General features: G+C 38.9%; 2 protein-coding genes across 4 annotated transcripts in view; one reads left to right on the plus strand and one right to left on the minus strand.

The window, feature by feature from the left end:
• The window catches only part of VWA2 (von Willebrand factor A domain containing 2), a 52,656-nt gene extending 38,737 nt beyond the window's left edge, over positions 1–13,919 (plus strand). Inside the window, exons 10-15 of one of the 2 annotated variants that reach the window (XM_025172389.2) lie at positions 2,207–2,262; positions 3,142–3,249; positions 4,162–4,740; positions 5,010–5,561; positions 6,922–7,044; positions 7,870–13,919. In XM_025172389.2, the coding sequence (XP_025028157.1) occupies positions 2,207–2,262; positions 3,142–3,249; positions 4,162–4,740; positions 5,010–5,561; positions 6,922–7,044; positions 7,870–7,937 (1,486 nt within the window). In that variant the 3' untranslated portion in view covers positions 7,938–13,919. Of the gene's footprint in view, positions 1–2,206; positions 2,263–3,141; positions 3,250–4,161; positions 4,741–5,009; positions 5,562–6,716; positions 7,055–7,869 lie in introns of those variants that run through there. The other variant, XM_088132138.1, reaches the window with a different exon arrangement.
• A 2,455-nt stretch (positions 13,920–16,374) lies between these two features.
• AFAP1L2 (actin filament associated protein 1 like 2) overlaps positions 16,375–25,266 on the minus strand; it is a 91,530-nt gene continuing 82,638 nt past the window's right edge. For both annotated transcript variants that reach the window (XM_088131806.1, XM_088131805.1), the window contains exons 12-19: positions 23,649–23,794; positions 22,725–22,836; positions 22,190–22,429; positions 21,260–21,410; positions 20,684–20,848; positions 19,440–19,633; positions 17,786–17,908; positions 16,375–17,456 (exon numbers count right to left, since the gene is read on the minus strand). In XM_088131806.1, the coding sequence (XP_087987932.1) occupies positions 17,430–17,456; positions 17,786–17,908; positions 19,440–19,633; positions 20,684–20,848; positions 21,260–21,410; positions 22,190–22,429; positions 22,725–22,836; positions 23,649–23,794 (1,158 nt within the window). In that variant the 3' untranslated portion in view covers positions 16,375–17,429. The remainder of the gene's footprint in view (positions 17,457–17,785; positions 17,909–19,439; positions 19,634–20,683; positions 20,849–21,259; positions 21,411–22,189; positions 22,430–22,724; positions 22,837–23,648; positions 23,795–25,266) is intronic.

Raw genomic sequence — 25,266 nt, forward strand, 5'->3', positions numbered from 1 at the left:
TGTAGTCAATCCAGGCTGTGCTCAGATTGGTCTGCCTAGACCTTGAGTCTTGGGCGACTGCTCTATCTATAAGCAACTGGTGTTTTGAGCCTCTGGAGTTGTTCCCAATGTCCTTCTGAGCTATGCTCATGTACTGGCCCTTATGGTCTTGTAGCTTGGTGGCTAGGATGCCTGATAGCACTTTCCATGTTGTGGGGAGGCAGGTTTCTGGCCGGTAGTTGGATGGTGCTGTTCCCTTGTGAGGATCTTTCATGATTAGTACTGTCCTTCCTTGTGTTAGCCAGTTTAGGTGGCAGCCTGCTGCTAGCAGATGGTTCATCTGTGCTGCTAGGGATTCATGCACTGCTGTTAGTTTCTTTAGACAGTAAGTGTGGATCATGTCCGGGCCAGGTGCTGTCCAGCTCTTCACATTCTTGACCCACTGTTGGATGTCTGCTACTGTGATGGTGACTGTTTCCTGTTCTGGAAGATTGCTGTGTGGTCTGCTTTCAGGTCCTGCAGCCACTTTCCAGTGGTGTTATGTATCTTCTCTTTCTCCCATATGTTCTTCCAGTACTGTTCAGTTTCTGCTGCTGGTGGCTCTGCTGTTACTGTGTAGTTGCACTGCAGTTGGGAGTACACTTTGGATAGTTCTTTGGAGAACAGGCCATTTATCTTCTTGGCCTCTGCTTCTCTAGTGTATCTCCTTAGCCTGGCACCCAGTGCTGTGAGCCTTTGCTTAGTGGTCTCTAGGCTTCAGATGGAGTCAGGCCCATGTATTTTTTCAGTAGCCAAGTCTTATCCTTAATCTCCACACCCTTCTGTAGTTCCACCAGCTGACTGACGTCTCTCCGAATTGCCTTAATCTTAGCCTCCAATCTCATTTTCCAGGGAGGGTATGTACTGCTGTTCTTCTTGATTGTGTAGCCAAGCATTTCCAGGATTACAGCAGCTGTAGCATATACCAGTTCATTGGTTTGAGTTGTGGTGGTAGTAGGGATTGTCTGGAGGGCTCTATTGGCATCTTCTAGCATACTATCTGATGGTACTTCTCCATGGATCCTTGGTAATTGGTCTCAAGGGTTGACTGTAGCTAGTTTATCTATGATCCTATGTCTCATATCAGCTGCTGTATTCTGTAATGAAGAGGGTGGCAGTGATGTTCCAGCTTCAGGTGTTGGCTGCACATCCAGTTGTTCTTCCAGGTCTGCTTGAGTCTGGGTTGTAATGTGGAGTTGGTCTATCTCAAGTTGTGAGAGCAACTTCCTCTTCACTATGTTGAAGCTCTGGGTAACTAGCTGCTTCTCAGTTAGTGTGGATGTAGGTCTTCTGTCCTTCCATAGTTCCCTCATACTTTTCATATATCCCCTCTCATTAGGTCTACTGTTGTAGTAGCATTCCATCAATTCCAAGTTCTCTTGTCTCATTCATGTATGATTTGTTCCAGTAGCCCACTTATCATCAGATTGTCCTGGTTCCCCAACATCTGGCGCGGACCTTGTTAATCTAGGCAACGTCCGAGTTGGCATGATTCTCTTAGTTTGTCTCACTCTCATATTTGAGGTAGGCAGGTGAAGTGTTAGGGGGTCTTTGCCCAAGGACCTCTACTGGTAAGGTAGGTACCATCCAGGATCTGAACCCTGGTCTCCTGCGTCAAAGGCCGTGCTCTAACCGCTATACTATCCAGCCACTCTTTATATGTACACACACACAGACACACAGACACACACACACACTTGTGCACATACATACATCTTTTATAATGATATAATGATAATAATTTTATAATAATATAATTGAATATATGTATAGACATAGAAGAACTAACATTGCCTAAGAGAAAGACAGAAAGTATTTTGAACTGGCATAGAATTGTTTTGTTAGAATAAACAGTTTAGAACATGACATTTGTATTAATAAATATACTTTGGATTTCTTGGGCTGCCTCAAATGAACTGTGATACCAAGATCAATGGGATTAGAAGACTATGGAGATTTAAATAGCTACCCTTCTTTAAAATGTTACTTTTTTCCAATCTTCCAGATGTTTTTCAGAAATTATGCAGATACAAATGTTGGGAGAAATTTATTTTTTTAAAAAAAATTATACAGTGATATATGATTCTATTGTTAATATTTTAATTAAAGTAAATATTCTTGCTTCATTACTTTCAAATACAAACTCATCCAAGTTTCATTTTCTTCAATATTGGCTTCTTTAATTAAGCTGGAGGAACACTTTCATCAAATATCCATCTACATGCTACCGAACCACATGCTCAGGTAGGACATAGACCACTAAAAGCTTAATTATAGGTGTTTCAAATTAAAAGTAATAGGTTGAATAAAGGTGAATAGGGTGAAAAAATAAATTCATTGATAGACATTGGGTTACATTCAAGGTATTTTTCCATTAGCAACATTTGAATGTTTCCCTCAAAAGAAAGAGAGAGATTATTTTCACAAACCTCTTCCTACCTCTAGTCTGGAGTTCGATTGTTCTAGAGCAATGTTTCTCAATCTTAGCAACTTGAGATATATGGACTTCAGCTCCCAGAATTCCCCAGCAAGCATGCTGGTTGAGGGATTTTGCGTGTTGAAATCCACACATCTTCAAGTTGCTAGGTTTGAGAAACAGTGCTCTAGAGAATCATCAACTACTAAGGCACAAGGATAAATATTCAAGGGTACTAGGGAGAGCAATCATCAGTGAAAATTGGCTCTTTTTTCATTCTGCCAATGGGGGTTTTCTAATCATGCTATAAAATATTTAATACTGAAGAAATTAATAAATTCAAAATTTTATCTTGAAAATTCATCCACCCCCCGGCATTATCCTTTTATTAACCAAACTGAATTATGGCTAGAATAAAAATAATTGTATGGATCAAGAAATCCATCCATTTATGATACCTTGCTTCCAAGGAGACAATCACAGTGTACACAGTTCCATGGTGCTAAGGTCTTTAATTCTTGAATTTATTTTGAGTATCTAAATGACAAGATATGCCTGGGTAGACACAAAATGGAGGTGATGGAGTGATAGATTTTAGTTAGATATACTATGAAGTGTGATTGCTTTTTCTAGAGGTCAGTTCTGCTTGCAATTGAAAGAGAGAAAAAATGTAATAGGCTTCCATTTATCTCTGTTTCGTAATTTAGATCCTTGTGATTCCCACCCTTGCCAGAATGGAGGCACTTGTATTCAACAGGGATTAGAAGGCTACCACTGTATCTGTCCAGTGGGATTTGGAGGAGATTCCAACTGTGGTATGTTGTTTCATCTTAGGTACTGGAATCTTGTTTTTAACGTGTTGGTAACATCAGTCACTTTTCTGCAAAATCTCTGATTATCATTATTATATTTGTTCTTTAATGAGGAATAGCAAGAGAGGATAAGTATTGGACCGTTTGATTTAAACCACCATCACCACCAAGAATTAGCATATGTGGTATCCTATCTGAAGGTTCCCAAAGATGAAATACCATATATTTCATATATTGTATCATATTATATATCATCTCCAGGAACCTTCAAAGCAGGATACCATATAGATTGACTTAATTTTCCCACCGAAGAAGCAAAAACAATTACTCCTCTTTCAGTACTTGTATAGGATGGAACCATTAACCCAGATCTTCTGTAGTCAATAAGAATGATGTTTTGTCTGTGTGATTTGTTTGATTTATAATTTATTTAAAAGGGGGAATTTTGAGAGGCAGTTATTAGTATGAAGTATGCAAATTACATCTTTCAAATCTCTCTTGTATAGAAAGTTTATACAGAAACTGAAGGGGTTCTTTTAGATACTTTCTAATTAAATATCTACTTGCCTGTTCTAATGGTTTTATTTATATTGAATTTTGGAAGACGCATCTGTCAACTGTGGTTCATGATCTGGTAACCAAAATAAACTACTGAACCAAAGAAATCCCATGCCTTACTTGAATATATTCTGTATATATATCACAATTTATTACATGTTGCCAATAAACTCTTAGTTCATTCTAGCCCCTTCTGAGGTTACATCTTGTGATTAAATATTCCTGTAATTAAAAGCTGGCAAGCCTGAAATCATACCTTAATAATAGCTATAAGGTTATACAATGTTCTATTTTAAAAGATTCTTGTTCTGCATTCTTTTTGGGTTTCTAATAATTTCTGCTTATTTTGTTAAACAGCACCAAAGATAAATCTGGAATGCAGCGTGGACCTTCATTTTTTGGTAGATAGTTCATCTAGCACCACCCTGGAGGGATTCTTGCACTATAAAGCTTTCCTGAAAAGGTTTCTCCATGCAGTATGGAATAGAGAAACTCTAGGAAATGTGGGTATGGCCCATTATAGCAATGATGTCAAGATGATTGCCCAGATTGGGGATTACAGAGATGTGTTCAGTCTGGTGAAGATAATTGATTCCATGGAGTTCAATGGAGGGAACACCTTGACTGGCAAAGCTTTACGATTTATTACACGACATGGCTTTAAGAGTGTACCAATCTTTGCTGATGTTCCTGATGATCTTCCACGTGTGGTCATATTGCTCACAAATTCAAAGGCTGAGGATTCAGTGGTAGAAGCAGCTAAGTTCAGTAGGAGTCAAGGTATTTTCCTCATTGGAATTGGCAGTGAAGTTTTAAGAGGAGAACTGGATGAGATTACAGGGAATCCAAAGCGGACTATTATCTATTCAACCCCTCAAGATCTATTCAATAAAATTACTGAATTACAGAAAAAAATCTGCAGCATAGATAGCCAAGGTAAGAATTCAAGGTACTCTAGAAAGACCTGCCATTTATGTGCATGTTTTCAGGACATGCAATAAGCTACAGAGGGAAGTGAAATCACCTTCTCCCTGTGTTGCTGATGGAAACAGTCTTGTTGATTGAAAATCCACAGTGGATGCCTTCCACTGCCAAAATAACCTTACTCAAATGTAATTCCCTTTACTTTGCCTTAGAAGACTTGTAGGTATCCATATGAATGAGCCACATTCTTAAAAAGCTGATACCTGCTTCTTCCTCCTTAGGCTGCCCATTCCAATCTCTGGATTTGGTGTTTGCACTGGATTCCTCAGCTTCAACTGGAAGGATGAACTTTGCCCAGATGAAAAACTTTGTCAGCAGTCTCTCTTCCCAGTTTGGAATCAATAGGGATGTGACCCAAGTCAGCCTGGTTGTCTTTGGTAAAAGGCCTCAAACAGTATTTGGACTGGATGTGCATGTTACTGGTTCAGCTCTTCAGGAAGCCATCAAGCAGGCTCCCTTTCTGGGTGGCTCTGCCTCAGTTGGAAGTGCCTTGCTTCATATTCATGATGATGTCATGGTTATCCAAAAAGGAGCAAGGCCTGGTGTGAAGAAAGTTGTGGTAGTTCTTACAAGTGGAGCTGGAGTGGAGGACGCTGTAGTCCCTGCTCAGCAGCTACGCAGTAATGATATATCACTACTTATCATTGTGACCGAACATGTACAGATGGGCTTATTGTTGAGGATTGCAGGTTCTTATAATAATCTGGTGAGGATTTCTTCTTATGAAGATCTCAGACAAAATGAAGACTTTATCATTGAAAAACTGTGTGATGGTAAGGCATATTTTGATTTTCTGTTTTACAGCCAACAATTGCAGCAACATTGATTGTTAACGTATCTCATTCTTCAGTCACATTGATGAGATCAGCTTTAAACTTCCAGTAGAGACAGTAAAATACAAAAGTATAATGAGAAAGAAGTATAAAGATAAATCAGATTCTATGTTAACCATTTTTCCTGAAAACATAGTTTATTTTTACTTGTGAAGACCCAGATTTAACTTTCTTCATATCCAACAAGTATCACTTTGAAATAGTTACTGAATCCTTTTAAATATATTGGAAATAAAAATAATGTTAAACGTTCTGTACTTCATCCAAGTAAATTAGGATTGTGCTAAGATATAAAACAATGAATGACTTTGGCAATAGATAAAATGCTTTGCTGTACTTTTAAAGATGAGTATGTTTTGTTTTTGAAGCAATGTCCACAATAGGACTGAACTTACAGATGGTGATACAGGTGCTCCTTGCTTAACAATGGTAATTGGGACCAGAATTTCTGCCACTAAGTGATGCAGTTGTAAAGAGTGACATCATGTGACTGTGCTGCTTAGCAATAGCAGTTCCAGCAATCCCTGTTTACCATTATTAAGTGAATCACTGTGGGTCATTAAGTGAGGATCTCATGTGATTGCGACTTCCAACTTCCTGCCAGCTTCCTCATTGACTTTGCTTGTGGGAAGCGAGCAGGGAAGGTTGCAAATCACTATCATGTGACCGCAGGATGCTGCGATGGTTGGAAATCTGGGCTGATCCCCTAGCACCTGGATTGTGATCATGTGATTGTGGGGGTGCTGCAACGGCTGTAATTTCGAGGACTGGTTGCAACTTTGAACAGTTGCTGAATGAGTGGTCGTTAAACAAGGGCCACCTGTAATAGGTTATCAGATCCTGTGTGGGAAAGAAGGGACTCATGAATAGCAGGTATTAAAAAAGAGTAATTCTAAGTTGAAAAATGTGCCATAAATAAGGGCTAACACTAACGCTTATTTGGCAATTAAACATTGCTTTGGGATCCGACTTTGTGCTGTGGAAATAGTCTTAAAGGTAAAAATTCTTGATTTGTGGTAGAATCTAGACCTTTCTTCTTTAAGGCAATTTTATTTCCCATAGTCCACCAGATGTATCTGCTTCTGTACCTCACAGAAATTGCAGATCCTGGCTGGTAATTCTGCCAGCTGTGGTTCCTGTACCCAATGTCACAGTGGGGAGTTCCTTCAGCACACAAAAAAGTCTGTTCACTGATTTCCATTTACTACGCATGCAACAAAATGGCAAGTATGCAGCTTTGAGAGATGAACGTTTTTTGTTGCCAGATAGTCAACATGGTTTGCTGTTTTCTCTGTTACAGAAGCCAAAACATCAGTAAATATCTGTAAACCTAACCCCTGCATGAATTATGGAATTTGTATTCCTGAAAATGGCAACTATTGGTGTCAGTGCCAAGGCTGGGAAGGACCTCATTGTGAAAACAGTATGGATCACCTGGATCAACAGCATTTTTGTTAGATAGTCCATGCTTCTTAATTATTTGTTTGACCTCATCTCAGCCAGTAACCCAGAAAAAGGAAGGAAACTATCTCTGAAAATAGGAAATAGGTTTTCATTTTGTTTTTCATTTCTAAAAGGGATGTGTGGGCTTGGAATTAATACTATATTTAATGTTGAATAATACAATGGTATTCTTTAAAAGTAATAATACTAATATATTCATGATAATGTTCCCGAAAGCATACGTTGCTTGATTTTCATTGTATTTATTTTGCTCAGAACCTGTTGGCTTTCATTCCAAAAGAGTAGGTGCGGTAACTTGATAACAGTCTGAAAGACCCAGCATTGGCTGTTTTTCATTTAGTTTTGCTGAGCAGCAGGATTTCTGCAAGTGCATTTGGCAAACAGTTTGTTCTGTCTGTGAAGAATGCATCAGCCACCTGCTCTGAAGAGTCTGGGAAACTCAAGGGGAGGCCAACATTCATCTCCTAGGTAGCTGATGCATTGAAAGCTGGTGATCCTGGCCATTTGTTTCATACCAGCTATGCAACATTATTATAGTAAAGAGGATTCTTAATATTTTAAAGACTTGATCACAAAGGAGAACAGTGTGCAAAACATAGCTCATGTCCACCTAAATCCATGTGTCTCTAAACCACTCTTGTTTTCTAAGACTCCTAACAGATCTTGTAACTTATCTCTTGTTAACAAATTAATAAGATTGTAAATGCATAAAAGAATAGGCACTTGGTACTTTGCTATGAGAAATAATGATTAGCTTTCCTTTTCTTTTTCTTTTTTAATACAGGAATGCAGAGGAGTGACACTTCACAATCATGGAAACATCCCGCAATGATCCATGCTCAGCTAAACTGAGATGGTTGGTGGCTGCTATACAGAACTCACCAGTATTAAAAAACAAAGACACAGGGAGTAGATGCACTAAAATAGACAAAAGAGCTTCTACCTTTAGTTACTGAAATCATACTTACAAGGGAACTGAAATATACATTTGCAAGTAATACGCTGTTTCTAAGAACAAAAGTTTTGCACAAAAGTCTCTTACTTGTAATCCAAAATAAGGTGACTAATATCCAGCATATTTTTATGTTGCATATTTATGTTTGATACACTAACACTTTTTCCACAGGAGCAGCATTTCCTCTATATAATGATTGTTATAAATCCAAAGATTTATAGGTAGTATTATTTGGCAAGCTCTGACATGGCTTCCTAAAGCTATACTTATGTTGCTAGGCGTAACCCAGTATTGTGTAAGGGGTAAGAAGCTTTAGCATTCAGTGCTTGCCCAGATTTGATCATTGAAGGCTGTACGAATATACAGAATGAACCTGACTGAGGCACATTTTAGCCCTTCAATGGGCTCCAGATCTACTGGTTTATATAAGATATCTAGAGACAGGCGAACCCACCATCACGCACCAAGACAATGGCTTGTATCCATATTGTTTTCATGGCTGTTCCATTCTTTCTTCCCAACTCCAACTGCAATTCCTTTAGTTTTCTTCCTTTAGTTAGTGAGTTCTATCCCTTTGGCCGAAGCAGGAATAAATTGGAGTCCCATTTCCAACCATTTCTTGGCATTCTTGGACCATGCCAAGTTTACCATTAGCTGTAAAAGGAGGTATCTGTGGCTACCTCTGTCCTGTTTTTATTATAGTTTCATTAACTAAGTCAGTCCTATGCTTCTATACATAGTATCATCTACCATCCAATCAGTCAGCTGGAGATGCAGGGTTGTATTGCCCCAAAGGCCCTCTGGATAGACAAGTGGTTTTCCTTGCATTGTAATGGAAGAGACTGATCAATGCTGACATGCTGAAATTGCAGCTAAGGAAACAAATATTGATTGTGTAGCATTTTTGCAGTGCATACTGAAACATACATGGGGAGAAAACTAGGTGCCAAATGTGTGAATTTACTCATATATGCCCTCAGTTCAGTGAAACAAGCTACTTGTCCAGGTGGGTGTATAACCTTTTCCTAGTTTTGCTTATCTTCCATCCCTAAGATAACAAAGAAATTGCACTCTGTTTTGTCTCATCCTAAAATGGTATTCTTGTGGAGGAAAAAGAGCAGAAGGCATGATTTGTGATAGTTATAATAAGTATAATATATTTCAGTCTCCATATGTAAACCAAAGCTCCTTTGTACAGCTGTGGATTGCAGCTGTTCTGCTATCTTGAAATTTGTTCTATCACATTAACTAGGTATACCGTACCTAGGTTGTAAAATTTAGGCAACCACTAATGGCAGCAAAGAGATAAATAAACTATTCTTCTGATTTTTTTCAGCTCAGGTATGGTGTCCCTAGATTCTATAAATGCTTCTGCAACTGAAGATACTAGAACAACTTTCACGGTGGAGTTCCTGGAGTTCTCTGCGCTTGGCTGTTTTCTTGCAAATGTTTTATTACCCAGCTAGCACTGAAGATGTTACCTAGCTGGGTAATGAAACATTTGCAAGAAAACAGCCAAGCTCAGAGAACTCCAGGGACTCCACAGTTCAACCCTGAGCTACACATATTCTCTTCTATTGGTACAACTTTCACTGTCCTGAAATATGATTAGCCTAAGACCAAAAGTCAAAAATTACAGAAGTTGCGATGAAAACCTAGGGCATGTCTATCTAGTCCAGCTTTTCATGTCATATAGTAACCCAAAGCTGCTTTGAAGTAACTTTCAAGCATGAAAAGATGGATATAGCACTTTTTCACTGTTGCTTTCTAGCAACTGATATTTAAAATACACTGTCTGTGAGGCCAGAGGTGGTAAAGAGGACAGTATTATGCTGATAGTACTGATAGACTAATTCTCCATGAATTTGTCTGTTCCATTTTAAAAGTCATCTAAATTGTTGGCCTCTGCCATCATTTGAAATGGCAGTAAATCAATCCATGTTTATTTATTATGGCCAGCAAATAAAGATGAATTTAAAAAAGGAAAAAAAGAAAATAAAAATAGATAAAAGAATCCCTCTTAAATCTTACTGTGGGTCCCCTGCCAACAAAGCCTTGATGCTAGATTACAAAACTTTGCAGCATTGTAGGTTGTATAAAAACCTTACCAGTGAGCAGGAATTCAACATAGTAACTGGCTAATTCTCCAGGTATTGCTGCTAGAAGGGAAAAAATAAGATCCCGATGCAACGTTGTATAAATTCTGCAGTATAAAAGAACATGCGTTATTGATTCTACCTCTTGTGTGTCACAAGGGCAGAGATGAAGAGCCACAGGGAGTCTGCAATATCTCTCCTGTAACAATGCAGAAGGATGGGCATTACAGTGAGCTCTGGTAGTTTGAGTAGATCGGGGAGTAAATGTAGGGAGCCGTGCCTCTTTGATTAATTCTTTTTGGTACTTACTGTAGAAAAACTGGGCAGTCAGTTCAAATTATACTGCAGCTTAATTTTGAATAATTGTTTGGTAATCAGACTATTATCCTGAAACCAGCCAAGGTTACATAAAATGGTCTAAGAAAGGCCACACAAAAGGAGCTTCTGCTTAAGGAGATTGGAAGATATGACTGAAAACAGTAGTGCAGCTCAGTGGGCTGATAGTTCTAAGTTTAAGCCAATAATTGAATATTACTAGCTTTTCTTTACTCTACTCTGATCTGCTCGGCTTCTAGCCCAAGAGCTGCATTTGAGACATGTTTGGAAGTACCAAACATAGAACTAAGGAATTTGGATTGAACAGATTCCAGCGGACTAAAGTTAGAATATGGACTGATAGCTGCTCTAAATAATCGTTGTGCTAAAGCTGTTGCCTGATAAAGTTTGGTGGCTACAGCTAATGGCAGTGAGTTCCCAAGTTTCACTGAAGGTCATCAGAAAGTGATCAGGTTAGGAAAGGCTGATTCAGTGCAAGACATATAAATATGGGTGATACAGAACTGGAGCAGTGATGGGAAGGGGTTGAGAGAAGTATTATGAACATTATTTGGCAAGAAATCCCTCAGGAATTATCTGGAAGGGAAGTTATTTTGTAATTGCTGCCAATCTATTTTAGACTTCCCTAGATAGTTTGCAACGTAACACTGCAATCCTATTTGTCTCTGCTCAGAAGTAAATCCCAGTCAGTGTAGGTTTACTCACCACTAAGAGGGTTTAGGATTTCAGCCTAAGTTAGCTAAGCAGTGTGTCCATCTGGCAGCCTTTCTTTTACGGTAGAAATGGCATTATTAGTAAAATTCTGCCGGTTGTTCTACAAGCAATGCATTGAACATTTTCTTTTGTACAAAAATGCAGCCACTAAGCTTTCTGTGTTCTTCTCTGCTGATTCTGAAGATGTTTCTCTTCCCCACTTGTTATATTTCCCAGTCCCATATGTGGGAGAAAAAGGAGTCATTTTTGCTTGGTCAATCCTTTTGTAGATCTAAAGCATCAGCAACTCATGTTGGTATGTTTAATAAATATTTAACATGCTGCAGTCATTTGGTATGTGGTCCACTGTGTGGTAAGACAACATAAAATGCTTTTTAAAAATATACTGATGAGTGATGATAACATTAGGAATGAATACAAAGATACTAATGCTGACAGAAAGCAGGTTTAATCTTGAGTCAAGCTGAGAAAAATGTATTTCTTGTAAGAGTACCAATTTCATACCAATTCCTTCTCTGTCTCCCTAGAATAGTGCCGTGGTTTTCTCCAACTAGATTCCAGATGGATTTGATTAGAAAGCGTGTACAATAAACTGAAGCAGGTTCAGGCTGAGACAATTTGTTACCTGAAGAGAGGAGATGGCACACTTTCCTCAGTTGTGTGCTGGAGTAGCAAACAAAGCTTTCTTGTCATAGAGGAGAGAGCAGACTAGCTTAGATCAGGACAGGTTATGTAGCTTCCATGGGTCCAACGAAGTGGAGCAATTGTGAAATCAACTCTGCAGTCCTGCAGCATTTGCAACCTGAGGTGGGGACAACAGTCCTCTTAATGGTTGGGCTGGGTCTGACCTTGGCCATGAAAATATTGCATTATGAAGTGCACTCCATGTAAAAACTGTGCTCATGATACTATGGTTATCATTTTTCACACTGAATATTTTATAGGTTTGTCAGGATTTTTCTTAATAGGATATAGATCACAAATAGAGACACTTCCAAATAGTAGGTAACTTCTGGTTAGATTTCCAAAGGAATCCCATATCTCTAAAAAAATCCACTTGCAGGGAACACTTCTGGCTTAACAATACAGAATGTATACACCCCAAATAAACATCCCCCCCTTTTTTTGCTGTGCAACATGCTTATATTGCAGGATCAATAAATGCATTTGATTTACAGAGACCAAACCTCCCACTAATTGCATTATCTCAAGGGTCACAAAGAACACTGAGACAAAAATTTCTAACCCAAACACAGATTTCAAATGAAGGAGTGATTTAAATTCTCTCTTCCCTACTCAGTTCTTAGATTTGTTGTCCCTTGCTACTTTTTAGTTATAGGTCTCCTGTAACTTCAGATATAGAAGTTTTCTGGTGTTCACGTGCTAGAAAATGGGTGATAAGGACACACAATATATGTAAAGGGCAGGTTTGTTCAGAAGAGTGTCAAGTCAGAAGGTGTTACAAAATAGAGAATCTTCATTTTTAAACAAAAAGTACAGATTTATTTATTTCAGTTATGGTTATGTCATTATCACTGTTCTCAACTCAATTTTTCCCCCTTTGCTCAAAAAATGCAGAGTTTCTAGTTCAGGAAAGGATGGGGGTATATTAATTTTGCAGCAAAATTGCAGAAATATCCTACAGATATACCCTACCAAACACTACTCCTGCTGCTCTATTCTCCCTAGTGGTTGCATTAACTTGGAGAGTTGTACAAAGCTGTTTGCAGCTGTTCTGTTCCCTAATATGTCTTTTGCACTTCTCAAAAGAGTTGCTGTTGCACTGTCAGTATAGTTAACGAAAGCTGGTCATATTTAAGTTTGAAATGAATTATACTGCAAAGTTTTGGAAAAGTACTTCATAGAAAGTCAAATGAACACATTTACTTTTGAAAATGTCTGTACAAATCATATACCAAATCATATACCATATAACTGGATTGCAGTCCTGAAGTGCAAATTATATATAGCATGCTATCTGGCGTTTTCTGTGTTTAATACATAAGTTATATGAAAAAAAACAACCCTGTAACTTTTAGGTATGTATCTGTGGGTCAGAAATATAGTTCTTACTGGATTTGGAGAATGGCGAAAAAAGTCGCTAGCTAAAATAACAGATAACGAAGCTGGGCTACATGTATGGTTTATTTCTAGAGATACGTCATGGCAGAGTTCAAACCTACACAAAATCTGGAAACCTTTGAAAGGTTGTGGAAATGCGATTTGTAAATTACTTAGTCACTGAAACCAAATCAGCAACAATTCAATATGTTTGTTTTTCAGAGTTTCCAAGATTGATTCCTGGGGCACAGAATAACTACCAACGCTTGAAGGGGTAGTGATTTCCAACCCACAGATCTGAAGCAGTCCAGGTTGAGGAAGGCTGTTTTTAGAGAGGGCAGGCACAAGTTATGCTTGATCATATATAAGACAGTAACAGTGGATCTTGTCACACAGTGTAGGTAGCGAGGAACAAAGGCTCCTGCTGTTGCTTCAAACCACATATGATTAACTTGGGAGTTTTTCTCTCTCTTTAGTAGTCACAGCGATGAAACTACAGGTGTTTGGTCAGTTTAAGTCCCATAGGAAACTTTTGCCTGTCAGAACCTCAGATTATTTCCCCCCCCCAGTTCCTCCATGATATGGACTGATTATTAACAGTGGAACTAATGGTTATCGAACTATAACAAGTACAGTGTTGCCTTCTTGTGAATGGGGAAACTGTGTATTAAAGTGCCCATGCCTGTTAAAATCCCTGGCTTGGACTATGCATCTTTAGTGTAAGGTTTCTCAGGCTACTCTGAATCAACAGACTTCTTTTCTATATAATACCTGTATCTCAAGAAGCCTTGAATCTTTGTAGTGTCAGTAAAAGGTGGTTATTAATACATTCTATAAAAAATGCTACAAGGGTGTCCCCTACTGGACAAGAACATATTACAACATATGAATGCAGATAAAAGAAACTGAGGCTCCCTTAAAGGATTTTGGAATAGGTTAGTAACTGTTCCTTGTAGAAAGTTGAAAAGTTCAACTTTGTAGGCCTAGATAAAACCAGACATTCAGTGGAAACTGTTAGTTTCTTCTTTGGCTGAACAATGTAATGATCAGAAAAACAAATACACATTTAAAATGCAGCCAACACTTTTATTTAAAAATGATTCATCTGAAATGGCAACAGACTAGAAAGACACATGTACAATAAAGAGGGTTTTTGGTTTTTTTTTAAGCTAGAAACACAATAACAACAGTTCTATGGTTATTTAAAGGAAGGCTTTGGATCTGATGTTGAATTCCTCTGTCTTGGCTGACACCCCCATTTATAGTGCTTTGGTTGAGGCACGCAGCTCTATGGTCTGAAGTGACCTGTTTGCACCAAGAGGAGTAAATGAGAGAGTTTCTGCTGCTCTAGTACTTTTTCTATTGATGCTTCCAGTTGTCAGGGCATCAAAGTTTGCCAGCATTTTAACTCATCCTCACTCTAACACTTCCACATTTGCCTGCACCGGCACGTGCCATAATGGCCTACAGACATCACAAGGCAGGTTTCACTGGCACTGAAGGCATATCTACTGGAGCAGTCTTAGATTTCTTTAGTGAACTGCTTGCTTCAATTGGTTGTATCCAATGTACTTTTTTCAGACAATCTTGCAGCCTTAAGGCTATTTTTGCAGGTGCATATTGTCTACCAAATGCCACTATCACACACGAATGCACAGCATGGCTATCATTTAAATAACCTTTGGCCCCCTATCCTAAGAGAGATTCTCACTTGAATATGACAGAGCCTTTAAACACCTGTAGCATTTACATGTCTGAGTACACTTAGGGCATCATAGAACAACACAGGGTTACAAGCAGCCAAAGATTGTTGTGAGAGAGATCTTTTTGCTGCTACCCCTGGCTTTCCACCCACTTTTCCAGAACACTTCCTGATGTAATCCAACAAGAGTCACTCGAATTCTAGATGTCAGAAAAATGAATATATAACAGAAGGGCACAAGCCAGTCAAGTCCTCAGATATATGCTTAGAATTACAGTTGTACAGACATATGAGCAAGTGGGTTCTGATGGGTGGAGCAGCCCATACATGTGAATAGGAAGAGAAAGAGTATGGATCCTTAAGATGCTCTAAAATGACCCAGGCACAAGGCAGAGTGTTAAGATTGTCACTGACTTCATGAATGCTAGCCAATGAGTATTTGAAACATTAATACATTTCTCGATCAATATATGTATTATCTAAAGACTTGACAATTTCTTTGTGATAGAAAATGCTTCTGGTCCACCATAATATGAATAGTGGAAACCTGATGTTCAGAGTTCCTGCAACAAGCAAATAATTCGAGTGTACTTCCATTGCACAATATCATGATTGTCTGGAATGGTGCTCAGATATCAAGCCCGCTGAGTCTTTACAGTATTTTACTGACATTAGCTATTTAACAGTGATGCCTTTTCTTCACCTACACTTAACCATGACAAATTACTCCTATTCAAGATTTCAGGGATAAAATAGAGAACATGGTATGTTGGGCATAGAATCCACAGTAACTTTAAATGATAATCTCCCTTGTGTTTCCTGACTTTAGCACATCAGGTCCTACTTTGTACGCCCAGCCCCCACATTGGACAGAGTGAAACAGCAGTCCCTGGAGGTATATAGTGGGGAGTAGAATGGATAATGCTATATGTGCCCGTATATTCTCACTATATGCCTCCTAAGCTAGTTTACTGCCCTCAGCACTACTCAACAACACTTCACATTTAGTTTTTCTGCATGGACCTATGCAGGGTGGAGAGGCTCCTTGTAGTTCTTTGCCTCAGGCAGCAAAACAGTAGTTTCAGCACTCTTGCTGCCTTATTGTAATTATACTTGGTTTATGAAAAAAAGGGTAATGAAATACCTTTAAAGTGTGGGTGGAATTCCTTTCTCGTCCAAATCATTTTTATGTGTTTACTTTAACCAAAATGTGTGAAATGCAATGCTTCTTCAACATTTCTGCCGTGAAATTTACCATGCAAAATACCAAGAGATGCAGCCTATGCTCAGTTCCTATCCTGAAGTATCAATGTGCCTGAAGTGCAGTGGAATCATCCCTTGCCTTAAACACATTTTACCTATTACACTGTGAGTCATCTTTAAATGTGTGACAACTACGGGTAGTTAAGGATGAACTCATCTGTGTTATTTGTCCAAAAGCAAAGCTCATAGCCATGCACAATGTTCAGGACAGACCCCTGTACACAACAGGGTGAATCTGCACATTGCCCACTCACACACGTATATGGGAAAACTCTTGCATATATAGAAGTTTCTGTGTTAATAAGGTAGATTTTTATTTTTATTTGTGCCTTCGAGTCATCGTTGACTCCTGGTGACTGCCTGGACTTGTCCCTGCTGTTTTCGTGCCAAGATTTCAGAAGTGGTTTGTCACTGCCTGCTTCCTAGGGCTGAGAGACAGTGACTGGTCCAAGGTCAGCCAGCTGGCTTTGTGCCTAAGGTGGGACTAGAACTGATGGTCTCCCAGTTTCTAGCCTGATGCCTTAACCACTACACCAAACTGGCTCTCTTAGTAAAGTAAAGGGCAGGTCCAAATCCATGGATCATATTGGGTCACTGTGAAAATTTAGGGCATCTGAATAAGCCTGGTATACCAGCTGAACTTTCAAACTTGAGCACCTGCCAATTTCTCATGTGGAAGGGAAATTAGATTGTATTCTGCAGAACAGCAACATTTAGTTGCAAGTGCACAGAAGTATAATTCAAATTCTCATCACTGGTTAGGAGAACCTCTAAAGAAATGTCTGATGGGGGCCTCAACTTTACCTCCTCTGTCTCCTGCCATGCCTTGGTATGCTACAGGAACATTAAACAAATCCAACTAAAAGCCTCCAATATTCCTAGACTGTGCACTGATAAAACACCATAGTAAAAATACACAGAAGCTTCCTTATGTACAGCAACAGTTTCAGGACACCAGTGGGGTTAGAAGTATTGTCTCCACTTGGGTTAACTGTCTTAGCTACACAGTGCAAGACTGAGAAAAGGAGCAATAGCCTCAGTCTAAGGAAGGACAGGCTGGGGTCTGGCCAAGGTCCATCATTTCTTCTAGACAGTATGATGCAGTTCCCCACTTGCCAAGCTTTCTTCATCTGGACATTTTTGCTACTGGCAGTACGCTTCTGTAGTCCACAAAGAGCCAGTTTGAGTCTTTGATCTGTTCTTGAGACTAGGATTTCCTAACTAGCACCTTTCTTTTCCCATTCCTGAAAAGAAAAGGAAAAAAAGTTCTCGTATTAGCTTGCGAAGAAGCAGATGCCTCCCTCATGTCAAGCTTAACTACTGATAGACCAGCCCTGCCTGGATATTCACAGGTTGTTTGATAACTATGTAGGTGGTTTGCCATTACTTTCTAGTTTGCTTGTTTTTTTTCCCAATTTCCCAGCTTAGCCTACAGACTTGGTATTTCCTGGTGGTCCCCCATCCAGTTACTGCTACCAACTGCCATGATCTACCAAACCAAGAATGCTGCTTTGGTGGCTTTTTTTTTTTTTTGCCACATAATTCCAGTGGATATGCTTCCTTCATGCCTTACCTTTGCTTTCTGTAAAACTGTTCCTTTCCCTGTGACCATGACAGATAAAGGACGGTTTTTTAGTGCCACTGCTGAATTGACAGGTGAGTTTTCCGGGCTATTCATAGGATTGGCAACTTTCATCTATATTTAGGGAAGAAAGAGAACAGCTGCAATCACACAAACTACTATTTAAATTGTACATTTTATCAATTGCATATCAGAGTTCATGGCTTCTGATTGTAGATATGTGGAGTGTAGAAGTATAAATTAATGTTATATTTGGTCTTGGCAATTTATGGAAACAACCGACTCTGGTGTTGTGTTTACATGTAGCAAGAATGAAGCCAGAATTATTTCCAATTTTGGCCAAAGCACTAATGAGCAGCATATTATTGTATGTCTTACATTATCAGTGAATCAAGAACTCTGGCTTCTCTCTCTCCAAAAAGTCTCACCCATGGTTTATTCTTAGCTTATGATTTATTCATTAGGAGAGCAAGAACATGATTAACAAATTGATGACAGGTCATCTGATTTTGAATAGTTACTCCAACTGGCAGAAAGAGCCACGTTGGAGCAAATTGTGTGCATCGACACATTGTTCATTCACAAATGCAAATGTGGTAAATGTTATGCAGTGTTCTAAAATCAGTAGCTTAAATTGTAAATAATTATTCATTGTAATAGATGGATTTCTCCTTCATATTTTTTCATTTCCTGTTTTGACGCAGCAATTAAATATACTACCATGTTCACGGGCAGAGTATTTCTCAAAACCTAAAGCTAGGATGCTTTGCTTGCAAGCATCTAGCGGACCATAGCTGGAAACACCACATTCCCAAGCTTTATTTTTGAGCAGGAGATAGTGAAGAAACATTACTGTCCGTAGATCTATGTCAAAGATTTAGGTTTAAGTTTTGATATGCTTTGAAATGCAGATTGGTAACATGTCAATGCCAGAACATCTATCACTTCTTCAGATGTCATCCATGACTCCCCCACCCCCACCAAAACATTGTTAAAATTAAAAGAATTTTAATGAGAAACACCTGAAATTATACAAATTACCAAATCATGTGATTTAGCATGTGCAAGAATGCTAAATTCTCAGAGTCTTGTGAAATCACCAAAATCTATCATGAAATTTCATGTAATTTCAGAGACTCAAGCAATTCTGCAAAATGTCAAGCTATTTTATCTGGATTGGGTGAGAACCTAGGACTTGAAAAGATTCCGTGTTTCTACTTTGAAATGTCATAAACTAAGCAGAATCATTGGAAACCATAAAGACACAGATTTGCAAGCTAACTACAGGTCACTGGGTCATGCAAATGAAGCAGGGAATGGATCAGGAGTGGGAAACCAGATTGAGGAAAATGTAACGTCCATCCATTCCTTTCTTGCTAGTTGAACACCAATATTATTAACCTAACTTAGGAATGAAAGCATGACTCATATTGTTAACAATATTAACAATGAGGGTGAATAATTCTGACGCTAGTGTTTCAAAGCAACTCAGATTTTGTAAACCCTCTTTTAAGTTTTTTAAAAACATGAGAAAAGATTCAATCACAGAACTCCTGCCTCACACATATTTGAACAAGCTGCCCATTTCAGTTGCTTTCTTTGCTGAAAAGCATCCTACTGCTCCTCAAAGTAACATACTACATACTTTGGGGCTTGCATTTTCCAGGTGTGTGGTATCCACTGTGGTGCCAAGTGTAACTGGACCAGACTCTGCTTTCCTGAGATTCTCCTTTACTTCAACAAGACTCAGCTCCAAATCAACACGCTGATCTTCTTTCCTCTTACACTCTTCCTCTATCTCTTTCAGCTTCTGTTCCATTGTAGACAACTTATTCTTATCTGCCAAGGGAAGAACGTGGATTCAGAAAGTGATAGGCACAGTGCAATCGATTATTCTGCCTCCAGTTTTTTTTCTTTTTTCTGATTTATCTTCTCCTTCCCTTCAATTTATTTGTTATATAACAGAAGGAAAGCTTTATTTTCCTTTATTTAATATCCAACTTTTTCCCCCCAAAAATGGATTTAAGAAAGCTTACAAAATAAAACCTCATGGAACCTAAACTACAACCAACAACTCCCGAGAAAACAATCAGAAGAAAACAATATTAAAGGAACAGGTCTAGAAGAGCAACACAAACCTAAAATAATAAAGCTAACAATAGAGGCAAAAAAGAAAAAAAAAGACACTCTAGGCAAAGCCTCCTTAACTATCATGTTTTTTATTAGTCACATAAACAAAAATGTTGGGGTCTCATGGATCTCACTCAGTAGGGCATTCTACAAGAGAGGTACCTCTGCACAAAAAAGCCTATTTGTAACTTCTTCCCATTTTGCTTCATAGAATTAAAAGATCTGAGCTTCCTAGGGGTGGGGGTGGGGGTGGGGGACAGAATGAGAGAGAGAGAGAGAGGGAGAGAGAAAGAGAGAGAGAATGAGAATATGGTAGGAATATATGGCAAAGATGACCTTTAAGGTACTTGCATCTCAAAACATTTAGCAACTTGAATAGACTCTAGAAAATCAAACTTGGAATGCAGAACAGCACAATTGCTCCAGTCAGCATGTTGACTTCAACTTGTTGCATCAGACACTTTTCATGGGCAGTCTTTGGACCATCACATTCCAAGGGAAGAAAGTTAGGGAAGATTGTGGAGAAAAGGAAAGCACACTACTTATCAAAGGAATCAAAATAGAATATCTGTCAAGACTATACGAAGCACTTCTTCTTCTGAAGAAGTGACACCAAACAGGTTCAGAACCATTTGTTGGCACCTCAGTCCTCATCCAGCAGTCTCACAAAACATGGCCACACCACTTAATGGCTAAAATGGTTGGCTGCTCTCTGCCAAGTACCAGTAAGTGAAAATGAGTTGAGCAATGGAAGTTTACCTGAGCAGTTTGTCAGCATCTCTTTCAGCTCCCTTTTCTCTTTTCGAAGCTTTGCCAGCTGAGAGCGGATTTCTTCTTTATCTTTCTCCAAACGATCTCTCTCCTCTGAATATCGCTTCACTTCAGCCTCTGTCCTGTTCTTGCCTAGTTTTGTTTCTACGGGGGCTACAGGGGCAGTTAATTTAATTACACGCTGTTAGTGCAGGAACCTTTTCCCATGACAGAAACTACAAACACTAGAACAATTGTTGAATATGGCTGGAAAATGAATAACAGCAGGTTTACATCTATCTACTGGGCTACTTCGGCCTGATACACAAGCCTTCTGTAAGCCATCAGGTAGAACTCTGTCCTAGCCTGCTGCCATGCAGGAGGGAGAGAGCCAGTGAAATAAGGTATCAGAGAGATAGATAAAAGATGTCCCAAACTAGCCTGCTGTTCACTTAATCCTCACCCACAATTAATCCACTGTATGTACATGATTTAACAAAGTATGGCCCTAGATAGAGAAGAGATTATCCAACCCTGTCATAAAAGCTTGAACTAAAGAAATATTATTGCAATCAGCATACCTACCTGTATTCATTACTTTGGGTTTTTCCACTTTTTCCTTTGGTGCAGCCATACCAATAGTGGTGTCGCTCTGAGGAAATATTTGCTGCTGTTGTGTCTGGATTTTTATTGCAGCTGTCCACAGAGATGGCAGCTCATCTATGTCTGGAGGCCTCTGTTGGAGAAGCAAGATGAGAAGGAATCTTTCCCATGTTAAATAGTCCAGGCTACCATTGAGAATAGAGGGGCAGCATCTGAATCCCCAGGGTAACAACCGGTGGGATTCAGTTAACAATGGCAATGGGGACTGCTGGGATTTCCGTTGCTAAGCAATGTGGTTACATGATATCGTGCTTTACGACTGCATCACTTAGCGATGGAAATTCCAGTCCCAATTACCACTATAACCTGAGGACTACCTGTACAAACTTCACAGATGGAATGTAACATCTGATAATACTATGGGCTGACCTTACTATGATCTGACCCAGTGCCTCTAAATTCCATATTCCTATAAAGGCTACAAACCCGCCTTCTTCTACCGATACTAGCACCTTCTGACATACAGAGTGTTCTTTACTGTAGCGTCTCCTTTCACACCAGGGACAAGACAGCAATCTGGTTTCTGTTATCTGTCTCCTTCTCCTTCAGAGTCATCAGGCTATTTCAATTCATCTGTTCTGTCTAATGTACTGTACATTTCAAAACCATCAGGAAAGGAAAGACTATTATTTGTGTCCCATGCATGAGATTAGATTGTTCTGTCACTGACAGTGTCTGTCCAAAGCCTTAAGCAGATACATTTCCCATTACCTGCTACCTTTGTATTTCAACTCCCATCATTCCAAAAGGCCATGATATCTAGAAACACTGGGAACTGCAGACCCAACACATGTGGAAGGTGTCAGCCTAGGAAGAGTATTGTAAGAATAAAACTTTATTTCTCTATAGTACCTGTTCTGGAATTTCCATTGCACTTCTATTCAGATCTGCTTCTTTTTGCAGCATGGCTGAGTCTTTCTCATAGTCCACTGAGCATTTGCTCATAGATCTTTGTGAAGATGGAGAAACTGAAGGAGAAGACTGACCCTGCTTTGGGCCAGCATCAGGCAGTAAGGATTTCACTGGAGTGAGGTCTAAATAGACTCTGTCCTGTTCCCCATCACATTTACTTCCATTTGGAGGCACAGCATCCTATAAAAGATGGCATGTTGTGCAATAACACTTTCACATGAAGAAAGCCATTTCATTCAGAATAAGAGAGACTTCCATTTGTCAGTGTGAATTCAACACCGCTATGCATCATTTAGTAATGTGGATTAACATTTCTTGATGAATTCAATAAATGAATGAAAGTCAATTCAGCATGACTTTCTTTAAATATTACTGACAATAAATCACTTTGCAATCCCCCCCCCCGCCCATCTCAATTTTCAGTGATTGCTGCTCAGAATGAGAAACGAAATGGCCTGTTCTGCAAAAACCTCACCTTGGTTGCCTCTGGGACGTCCACATCGTCATAGAGTTCTTCTTGGTTCCCAATTCTCTTTGGCAAGTTGTCAACGTAAGTGTTGGGTTCAGAGTGCTTTCTCTGCATTAAGCTGGAAAGCATGAAAGCAAACATGCTATCATAGGGTGTTAAAGCAGCACCAATAACAGCTCTTAATATCCTGACAGTTACTGTCTATCTTTGGATGTGGCAACTACTCCTGACTTCTACCTTCTATCAGGCACCCAAGACTTTGCAGTCCAATGAAGCAGGCACCCTGTAAAACACATTCCTTTTGTTGTGTACAACAAATAGCAAAGCACTGGCTCCTATCAGCAAGAGGCCAAGTGTTTTGCACACCTGTGTAATCATGCAACAAGGGGTCCAGCATAGTTTTCCAAGAATTCTAGTTTTAATTCCAAATGTTCGTGTCTCAAAACATTTGGCGGGCTTCAGGTTAGAAAGTTAAAATTGTTGTATTTATCTGAAATACAATAATTTGTATTTCCATTCTTTTTTTTTTTCTTCTTTCTTTAAAACAGTGGGAAAATATTTTTTTTTCCTGTCCAATCTTCCCTTTTTAAGGGGTGGCATCTTAATTCAGAGGTCATCTTCCTTTGGGTAAATATGGGAAGTAACCATTCAGATACTTTCTTTTCCTTTCTTTTTCTTTAGAACGGCAATTTCATTTGAATGTGTCATATATACGATCTATGTATACATACTACAGCTAACTCTTTTCCGACCGTTTCTTTCTGCTAGCAGCAAAAATCCCACTGAATTCTCCATTTATTATTTTCCAGTAAAAAACAAAATCAAAAGAACAAAAAACCAAAACTCTTGTTTAATAGGATCAATAGATACTAGGAAACCACTATAAGGAAACAGATTCTGAATGGCAAACTTGGTACCACAGTAACTTACAATAATGAGTTCTTTGCTGCATTGACAATGCAGGAAACTCTGTCGGCATCAACGTAATCATAAGTGAGTTCCTCTGGATCTGTTTTAGAGCCAGATTCTGACAAAAGGACACCAAGCCAGTGGCCCATTTCTTCAGAAGACTTTGTCTGTTAAATAAATGGAAATAGAACCAGCTGTTATAGCTGTAGGCATGGTCTTCAGTTCAAGTCTCTTCTAATCAGTGGATTAATGGACTTCTAATCAGTGGACCTCTTCTAATCCAATGGCTTGGATCCAAAGAAAAGTTGGAAGCAAGTAGAAGAAAAGACAAATTTTGCACCTTTCTCCACTCAGCAATGCCTCAAAAATATTTTCTTGAAGAGTTGAACTCTTTGCTACTTTGCGGTGAGCAAACCAATTTGCTCATTGGGCAAAGAGATCTTACTTGAGACAGAATAGGGACAGGTGGGAGAAGGAAGTGAGGAAATCATGTTCTGCCCAAATCCCATAGAAAGGAAACTGTATTAGGATGTGCTTGAAATTCAAAGATTCATAGACCATATAGACATTTCATTCTTTAAAAATGTGTGTGAAAATTCTATATTCAAGGTAGGATTTGTCCTGGAATAATAAATGAGAGTTTAGCTGCCCCAGGGGGAAAAATATGCCAGAATTTCAAAAAAGTATTTCATCTAAAGATCTTTCTTTTTTTCCCCCAGAAGGTGGCACTAATTTGATTTTCTAAACAATTTTGTACCAGATGGGTCCTAAAATTGAGATTAAAATTTGGTGGTGAAAGATGAAGAAAAGCATCACAGGCAACCTCTACAAACCAAGTTGAGGAAAAAAAATGCTGAAATGTTCAACACAATACAGACACTAGCCTTTTGATTTGTATCCTGATGTCAGATGCAACCCATAAGTCGCAGGGATTGCGTGACCTCTATGGATGCCTATGGAAAGCATTCTGTAAGGACCATGAAAGATCTATTGAGAAATTATTTTATAATTTGTAGCTGCCTTGAATTAAAATGCTGAATCCACACAGTACCTTAACTTTGTGAATGAAGCTAATTTGAAATAACTGCTGAAGTGGCCCTTATTCTAGCTCCATCAACCTCAGCAATTTGTCTGCTAAACAAAACAATACTCAGAGTCTCTGGCAGTGACTGGCAATCCAACCCTTGGCTGCAAATATTCCTCCCACTACAGAATGCAGGAAATTTGTCACATTTTCCTCCTCCTACTCAAATGTTGCTGATGTCAGAGAATCTAAGATTAGCAATAAACAAAAAACAACTTCAGTGAAAGTAACCGAGGTGAGCAACTTGCTGTTTTTCAAATCAACTTTTCCTCTGGGGTAAATTAAATGTAATTCAAGGGAGATTACAGTAGATTAAGATTACATTTATTTACATCTATAGTTAATCCATCTATCCGAGTATTCAAAAAAGGGTGAAAGTTACAGGATCAAGATTAGAAGATGAAATTTGAGTTTATACATCCCCGTATATGATGTAATGGATTATGTCTGAATTTCTTTTGTTTCACACGATGTAGATGCTATAATATTCTGGGCAGAACTCAAGAAAGGGGAAGGGGGAGGGAATATTACTGAGAGTATTCAGTGTCACAAATT

This window comes from Python bivittatus, unplaced genomic scaffold, assembly GCF_059951505.1.
Source record: "Python bivittatus isolate LINGU-HERP-01145 unplaced genomic scaffold, Pbiv_v1 ctg000980_np1212, whole genome shotgun sequence".
NCBI classification, from domain to species: domain Eukaryota; kingdom Metazoa; phylum Chordata; class Lepidosauria; order Squamata; family Pythonidae; genus Python; species Python bivittatus.